At 47.3% G+C, this 9,305-nt stretch overlaps 1 protein-coding gene across 1 annotated transcript in view; it reads left to right on the top strand.

Moving 5' to 3' along the window:
* Nucleotides 1–7,181: 7,181 nt before the first annotated feature.
* Nucleotides 7,182–9,305, top strand: part of LOC144936044 (complement factor B-like) — a 75,663-nt gene continuing 73,539 nt past the window's right edge. Inside the window, exon 1 of the mRNA XM_078862854.1 lies at nt 7,182–7,263. Within this exon, the coding sequence (XP_078718980.1) occupies nt 7,182–7,263 (82 nt within the window). The remainder of the gene's footprint in view (nt 7,264–9,305) is intronic.

Below are 9,305 nucleotides of genomic sequence, written 5' to 3'. Positions count from 1 at the left end.
TTTTCTTAACCAGAATGACGGGCGCGCCCCAAGGGCTGTTGGACGGCGAAATAATATCCGCCGCCAGCAATTCATCTACTGCTCCGCGCACGTGTTCCCTTTCCGCCGGGCTCATGCGATGAGGGTGCATACAGATGGGAGGTGCCGCACCGGTGTCAATATGGTGCGACAAAAGCGACGTGCGGCCGAGGTCCAAATCATTTCTGCTGAAAACATCAGCGTACCGTAGCAATAGTGAACGCAAGGCATTCCTTTGTTCATTCGACAAGGAAGAATTCTCTCCGCATAAATCTGCGATCCAGCATTCTTGTGAACGATCGTGCGGAGGCCCACCCGCGGGCATCCGGGCGCGCGGCGTTTTGTCACAAGAGGCGAAATCGGTAGTGGCGTGAGCCAGCACCGATCCCTCTGGAACAACAACGCGGTCAGGTCCCCCATTCAACACCTGTATGAAAGGTGCCTGACTTGGTCGCACGATCGTTTGTGCCGCTGCTAAAGAAAAAGATTTAGATACCGAATTTGATGGGGATAATAGCACGCCCTTCGCATCCCTTCCCATTTGAAGGGGTTTTCGGTAACGCAGCGGAATGAGCATTTGCGCTCCCGACGGAACCTCCACCGTAGCAGCAACTACGGCAGTAACTGCGTTACCTGTAGGCGCATTGACCAGCATGGAAGGCAGAAACGCCATCCTACGACACCCCGGCATTTCCAAACAGTCCTTGTCGACCCGTATTCTCAGCGGCATCCGGCGCAGGAAATCAGTACCAAGCAAGCATGGAACAGCTAGCGAGCGAGAGATTAACACAGGTCCTGCGGCGGTAATATTTCCGATAGCGATGCTGACCACAGATACCCATGCTTCCCCCATTTGCGGCAACACACGCATCATTAACCCTGCGTATCCGCGACGTAGGAATGGACAACAAATGAAAAATAACATCTGAAATGATGGTAGCAGACGCGCCCGTGTCTACCAAGATACGGACGTCAACGCCGTCGATGGTACCCCGTACCGTCGACGAGCCCGACGCCGCAGCCACAACCCTGCGAGCCAATTTCTTCCACTGTGTAGCAGAGCGTGTAAATGGAGCAGGAGAAGTAAAATTATCCTTAGGAGTGTAAGAATGAGTGCGAGTGGATGAGTGATGTGACAAGACCTGCCGGGTGTCCGATTTGTGCCGACTCGCCCGAGGTTGTTGCAGCTCCGCAGCAGGTGGAGGAGATGGAGGTCCCCTTGGCGGAAGAGGCGACAGCAGAGGCCAGCAGCGGCAGTCACGGGCGAAATGGCCCCGTCTGCCGCACTTGAAACACGCGGCCGTCGTCGGCCGGCGGTCGGACGACCCGGCCCTTGCACGTGGACGGGCCGTGTAGTCGCCACGCTGGTCGCGCAGCCGCCGTTCCGGAATCCTATGCGGAACAGCAGCAGCCAGCATGTCGTCGTCGCCCGAGTCGTCGGAGCAGTGGACAACCAGCCGCGGAGACCACCCCAAAGGCGGCCCGTCAATTTCGGGTTTCCCCGTCCACGCCGCCATTTGGTCCCAACGCTTGATATTAAACTTAGCGTCCAGGCAGCGCGCCACCCATCGCGATGTAAGCGGTTCGTGGCCGCACACTGGTAGAGAAATGTTGAGCTCCTGAGACAACTCCAGCATACGGGAAAGGATGAGAGGATCCAAATGATTGGCCGTCGCGTCGGGGTAGGCAGCCATGGCCAGCGCCATCAACGCCCCCCGATAAGCCAATGGCGACTCCTCCGATGCTCGGCGACGCGACATAAATTTTCTGGTGGCTGACGTCGGTGGGTCATAAAATTCCGCCATCTCTGCGAACGCATCCCGCAGTGTCTTCTTCTTGGACGCCGGGATGGAGCGGAAGATCCCCAGAGAAACATCATCAAGCAGTGTAGGTAGCGCTCCCAGCGCTTCATCCTCCGTCCAGTTCACGGATCTAAAAGCTGACTCGAAGCGCCACGTAAAAGCACTCCAATCGCCCCCGGCGATAAATTCTTTAATTTGTGGAAGGCGATGTCCGCGGTGGCAAACGCGCGCCGCGGGCGTCTCCGACTGCCGTTCCCGCTCTCCACCCGTTGCAGGCAAAATGGCGTCCGGCGGCCGCGTGGCGGTAGGCGAGCCCAAAATGGCGGCCGACGGCTCCGGCGCAGCCGCCCCACCCAAAACGACGGCGTCCTCCCGCGTGGCAGGAGCAATGGCGGACTCAGATTCCTTTGCAGGACCCCTTCCTGTGGCGTCCAGCTGATCGGCGATCTGGCGACCCACGGCTGGTGAGGACGCCACCGCGGTCACCAGGCTTAGCAGAATGGCGCGTAATGACTCGATCTGCTCCGCCATCAGCCGCCATTCGTCTTTTGTTCCTGCGGTGGTCGCATCTTCCCCCGGTCGACGCTGAGAGGCGTCGAGGAGAGTATTATCAGCAGGCGGCAGAGGGGCTGTAGCTCCCAACAGCTCATCTTCATCCGTCTCGACCTCTTCCTCCGATGGCGGCACGGGCAGGTTCTTTTTTCTGGGGTGTTTGGACATCTTGACGATCGTCCAAACAGTCGCAGAAGCACTTCTGACACCAATGTAATAATCCTTCTTGAGACGGCTTCGGAATCAGTCCTTTTTATTTCCACTTCCACAATTACACTTTACTCACACACTCTCCGTTTCTGGCAGACAACGGAGAGAGGGCAGACTTCACACCAAGTCCCCACCGCGCACGTGGCACCCAGAGCCCCCGTACGCGCGTGACCCTGCTCTTGTCGTTCCCAAGTCTGCTCTCGATCGTTCTCTCTTTCTCTCTCTTAATCCCTTCGTCACGTGGTACCCCCCAGCCAATCCTCCATAGACAGCATTGACCATTCCCGATGGTACCCTGTCAATCCCGGGACCACGCCTCTGATCCGGCTCCCCATTAGCTGGGGCCCCGAATGGCCAGGCCAATCACCCCTGCTGACATGCCGAGATCACGCCGAGGCCATGCTCCCTGGCTCATCCCTTATTGGCTACAAAGCAGGACCGGCAAGCCAATCCCCACGTGAACCCTCTATGGCTGTTATTCAGAGGTGTGGACTCGAGTCATGTGACTTGGACTCGAGTCAGACTCGAGTCATGAATTTGATGACTTGCGACTCGACTTGGACTTGCATAACAATGACTTTGTCCCACCTCTGCTGTTATTACATATACACACATGCATACGTGTGACCTCATTATACGGGGGAGCATCACTACCCCACGGGTCTACACACACATGCATGACACCATCCCGTCTGAAGGCGGGAATTACGTCAGGGCTGGTTGAGCCGGGGCCCCGGGGGGCACGTGGGCAGCCAGGGGGCTTCAAGAGGGTTCTCGAAGGAGGGCGTGACCGGGGTGGAGCCCGGGCACTCCGAGGCCTATATAAGCAGCCTCATCTCTATGTTCGGGGCTGTTCGTGTCAAGTATGGAAGAGGCATCGTGAGGGCATCCCAAGAGTCAAGCCACCAGTCAGCGGACCAGCCAGGAGCCCTCCTGGCTGAGTCGCCCTAGAGTATCCCAGAGTCTGTATGTATAGAGTGCTGGTGTGTGTGAGACAGAATAGGTCGGTGGTTACCACCCTATGTTAAGTGTAACGTGTTGGTGTTGATAAATAGTGTTGCCTCCCAAGAAGTAGTGTGCGCCTAATTGAGCCCATTTCACATCTATGGCAACATAGGGTCTGAAAAATCACGATCTGATTTACGATGGGGTTTCCAGGAATGCATTGTGTCGTAAATGCAGAGACCGCCTGCAGCACTCTTTCAGTTTGATGAACATACAATTCTCGAAAAACTGAGATTTTGTAGTTTTACGGCAGTCTTCAAATATATTGTTCCCTGACTTCCAAGACTTTACGTGCTTGGACAACTTAAGAGGGTTAGTTTCTATGCTTCAAAGCCCGTGGCATTTACAGTGGTTGTGATTTCAAATTCTACTTTCAGCTAAACAATCTCAATATTCCGTTCAGTTTTCTGCTCTAAACGGTGTTGGATACAATTGTAATCCGTGAAGCTAAATGGTGGTTTTCATTTATAGCTACTGTTAGCTATTGTTTTTTTTTACAAATCCTTCCAGATTCAAATACCGAAACACAAAAATTAAAGCTCAGAAGCACAAAGAAAAACTTTGGCACGGGCGAATGAAATTGAAGAAGAACCTAAAGCAATGCTGCATATAGGTTGGCAATTTGGCAACGGAGAAGTAATGAGCCAATATGAACGTTAAATCCGGTTGAAAGAAATACATCGATATAAAAACGATGGGCAGACAAAAGCAGATCATGTGAGCAAATAATCTGCTAAACGTCGATCAATCCAATTGCAACAAATGCGTTGTTCCATGCAACATCTTCCAATGAATCAAACAGAACTGCAGAGTCAAGCTCCATTCCAAAAAGATTATCAAGCCTAAGCAAACTCGAGATTTTAATGAAACGGAAGAGCATAGTCATGGTCAGTTGGAGCAAGTGTGCCAATCCATGGCACAACGTTGAATAAAATGAACAAAAGAGCGGTATCAAGCCCAGTTGCAAGACATCGACAAACAATGACAAGTGGCACAAACAAGAAAAGACCCAGAGAGCTCAAGCTACTTTGAATGCTGCAAAAGCCAATGGTAACTATTGGATATAATTATCTTCGCCTTCAGAGGGTACAATCGAAGCCCGAAGGCCCCCACGCCCTCCACAAGATCTAGCACTTTCCCCCCACGTGCAGGATTATCTTCTATATACAGTACAGTCAAGCCTTGTCATTCACTATTTTTTTTGCGAAATTATATTCTTCGTTATTTTATACCGTAGCTGTATAGGATGCCAGTTTAACTTTCGCGCCTTTTCCCTTGGACTATTCGTGACCCCGCACCATTGGGGAGGGGTATTTTTTATAGCAGTGGATTGTGGCCCATGTGCCACCGTACACTATTTACTTGTGCACACAAATACATTATTGGTGTTACAAGCGAACTGGAAAACGGCCTTGTAACTCTGTCGATAGCTGTGTCCTTGTCTCCTCCTTTCTGTACCCTTGTCTGTCCCTTTATACATCCCATTCTGTCGCTATCTGTGTATATATGTGTCTATCTCCCTCTCTATCTGCTTCTCGTCTCTGTTTCTCTGTATCTCTACCTGGGCCCTTGTTTTCTTGTCTCTACCACATGCTATTTTCTCTCTCCCCCGGTCATATGCCTCATATCTCTTTGATTCCGCCGAGCCCTGCCATTCTCTCGTCCTTTCGCTCTCTCTTGCTGTATTTCGTACCCCCAAAACTGCATCTCCCATTGGTCACAATCACGCGTAAATCCTGACATTCGCAGCGCTTCCGTGGTTTGCTAAACCCCCATAAATCGCCTTTAATCCGCAAATGTGCACTACGTTGGCGAGATGTTAAATACCTCACATGGTTTTTCGCAGGTCGTGGGTTTGATCCCGACCCTGACACCTGTATATTTAGAGTTTGCATGTTCTCCCCTTGGTCACGTGGGTTTTTCTCCAGTTCCTACGATTTTTAAATCCTTTATATTAAGTTCGCTTGCTTGCTTAGGACCGTGCAAATCTTTCGGTCGTTTTTAACCCACTTCCCGTGATCCAATCGAGCTGACATTTTGCACACAGACTCGTTGTGCGTGACAACGCATTTTCGTGAAAAAAACATTTTCCAAAATGTTACACTGTTTAGAAAAAAATAAATAAAGATTTAATTACCAATTGTTTAATGCTGCCAGACAATCATCTGACCCATAGGTGGCAGCCATCTCAAGCCAGAGGACGAGAAGACTCGAGCCGCCCCGATGCCACGCATATAAAGGATTTATAGTGAAAAACTTTGTTTTTACGGGTTAATTTTTTCCCTCCACATTTAGAAACATGTGTTTAGAGTATTTCGCTCCCGCTATAAATTTCCACGTGATAAGCCACTTAATTGAGCTATTGTTTGTGATGGCCAGGTCGCTTCTGAAAAAGAGCTATATAGCTCAATGGGCCTCACCTGGTAAAACATAAAAAAATATTTACAGAGTGCTCCCAGAAGCGTTGAATAATGCCTAAAATCCATGACAAAAGATCCTTTAATATCGTGGTTTGACCTATCATGGGCAACCTCTTTGAAAACCAATTTAACTATCGCAGGATTAGTTTTTGCCTTTCGTGGGTACAATAAGTACCGTATCATTGGCCCGGCTGCCTTTATCTGCATAGTGGTGACATTTACACATCGCACCAGTTATTATTTTAAGGCTGAGTCGACCTAGGGGAAGACTATGACCGGTTCAGATAATCGTCATTGGTGTTGGCCGTGAGCAGGAGTCGAACTCAGGCCGCTAAGTTCATAGCGCGGTGCGCTAACCGCTATACCACCATTCCCTTCAAGCATCAGACAAAGACCTCCCGTATAGCCTTAACATACTTTATGGGGCAAGTACTAAGAGGGGGTGGGTCGGCAGCACCACATCTGGCCGCCTTTGTCTCCCCAGTGGCGGTGCTTAAACATCGCACCAGCATTTGAAGCTGAGTCGATCTAGGGGAGGCCCAGGACAGATTCAGAAAATCGTCACTGGTGTTGGGCATGAGCGGGAATCGAATTCGAGTGGCCGGATTCGCAGCGTCCTTACCGTAGCGGTACCGTTCCCCGCTCGTGGACAAACACACACCCGCTTTGAATTATCATCATCATCGGTAACTACTTATATTACTCTTCATTGTCGAGGAGTGTTTTTTTTATAGAGTTGTTACATGTTTATTTTAATTACTTTGTTTTTGGTTTATTTGGGATACAGCGCATATCTTATTTCAATTATTTTTGGTTGCCGTGTACCTAACCCGATTATTTAGGTAAGCATTACGTATTGAATATCGCGGTTTTGGTTTTCGTGGCACTTTCCAAGAACATAACCCACGAGATATTCAATCGTCTCCTGTAATTGGATATGAGTTGTCACTTAACTCGTTATATTTCCACACACAGCGTTAATCTCTTTAAGATTTGTTTCAAAACGACTATAAATGTCAGTACTGTCACGTACTTATTAACGTTAAAATCATCCTCACAATGCCCTGGCAGGGTTCTCAAGGGCAGGAGGCGTTGCACTGACCGGGTTTGTTTGCTCATTGGATGAGTCAATATTGGAGCAGCACAACCAGTCCAGCATTGCTTCACAAACACCATGGGAGAACGCAGGGCCGCACTCAAACATGTTTTTTGTACAAATGTCATTTTTTTGTTGAATCTGCATCTTGGTGTCGCTGGTAAGCAATGCATTTTAAGATTCATAATCAATGTTATCATGTAAGCGATTAATGTATTCTTGCACAGTGTGTCATTGGTATATATATATTTTATGTAATAGTCATTGGTATGCGCTGTGTCTTAAAGCGATGTGACTGTCGCGATTTACCGCGATGAATGTAACAAAATATATATTTAAACATGAAATTAGACAGTACCTCATGTTTTTAAATTGGCGTAAATGCATGACGAAAAATGTGAGCAGTTGTCAATTTTAATTACCACAGACTAATACTATTCGTAGATTATATCGGGAGTGTTGAATGTATGTATGTTGAAGGACAACAAACTAAACATAATAACATGCACAGCAACTTCTTTCACATTTAGTGGCAAATGTATCTTAAACTCAAAGCATGCAAGCATATAGGGTCACGACCATAATTGTACCACAACAATGTTTTAGAGACATTGGAATCTTTTATTTTAGTTATCTTTGTCGACTTACACCTATTTTTGAAGATTGAGAATCAAATTCTGTCTACATTAATAGACTCCGATCTCGATTATCTTGGCGATATTCAAATAAAAGGAGAAATGTATACATAGTGGGCACACACTGCAGAAAATGTATCCTCAATCTTCAAGTTTCACAAACTAAATATTCAGACAATGTGCCTCCCTCCTTTCCTTATCTGTCCATCCACGTAAAACCTACGTTTTTACACATCCCTTTAATCACACGGTCTTCTGGGAGTAAATTTTCAGCAACAATATTTTAATCCAAGCAAAGTCTGGACCAGTTCAACATTCAGTGTTTTATCAGCCAAGTGCTGATGGAATGTGTTTAAATATTTGATTTATTTTATGTGGTGAGACATATGGGAAGGAGACAAATGGACCGCTTATTTTGTTACATTCGTTATAACCACGCCAATTATGCTTTTCTGTTCAGTATTTACACAAACAAGGTTGGCTGATTTCAATTATACAACTATCACAACTTTTATCAGAGCCTGCCAATCATAACGTGAACATGTCAAGATTCGTCCATGAAGCCATCCAGATATATAAACACAGACACAATTTCAACCGAGAAAATGGGTACAAACTGAGCAATCATTGGAAGGACGTTATTAACCAGTTTAGGTCATAACTGGCTGTGTTGTTCCCTTCCTACCTACCTATGTTAGCAGTTATTTTCGACTCTCTGAGTTGCATTCACTAACACAGCCACCATTATCTGTGTTAGTAAATGGCGGCTTGCCATCCATTTCCACCTCCATGTGGCAATGTTCCTTTCCGAGCTCTCTCTAGCTTACATTTACAAGCAAATTTCTTACATTGACATGCTAATCTCTCACAATACAATGGCCACCCCCACAACTTCGTTGATCAAGATGTATCCTGTCTTACATTTACATGCAAATTTAATCTCTAGCCCCGCCCACTGACCCTTGGGCTACACCCATCTCAAACCTTTATAACTCCCTGCCTTAGCAGCGCTTCCGCCATATATTTTTTCCTGCTTCAGCAGCTCTCACCTGATGACGATTGCTTGTGTTGCGATCGAAACGTCGTGATATTGCGATTATATTTATTATTTTTCTATGTGGCTTTACCGAAAGACCCAAAGAATATGTTATAGTCATGTTATGGCAAATGCCTTAATTATCTTGATATTTTACATGCTTACCTCACTTATGTCCACATTTATTGTAACTGGTGCTTACCCAGTAAACATGCCAATGTTTGAACGAACGTTTGGTTGTAGTTTGATCCTTTGGACTGACGTTGGCCCAGTGTTCCATTATACATGTTTAGTGAGTACTTGTGCATTGAAGTCTCCTATAAGTGGAACATCATGCTTGGCTAATGTATTTGAGACACGCTGCTTTCTCTCATAAATTGTCTCTTTAACATCATCTTATTCAACCTTACTGCTATGTTTTGAGATACAGTGTGTAGCCTCTGTTGTTTTATTGATCAAAAGGCACAATCTCTTATAATCGTGGCCCTCACTCTTTCGCATATGATGAGGTTTGTTTGCACTCGTGATGTA

The sequence above is a fragment of the Lampetra fluviatilis genome, chromosome 15 (genome assembly GCF_964198595.1).
Source record: "Lampetra fluviatilis chromosome 15, kcLamFluv1.1, whole genome shotgun sequence".
In the NCBI taxonomy this organism is placed as follows: Eukaryota; Metazoa; Chordata; class Hyperoartia; order Petromyzontiformes; family Petromyzontidae; genus Lampetra; species Lampetra fluviatilis.
The sequence above is the reverse complement of the archived record's forward strand: the minus strand, read 5'-3'. Positions and strand labels throughout refer to the sequence as shown.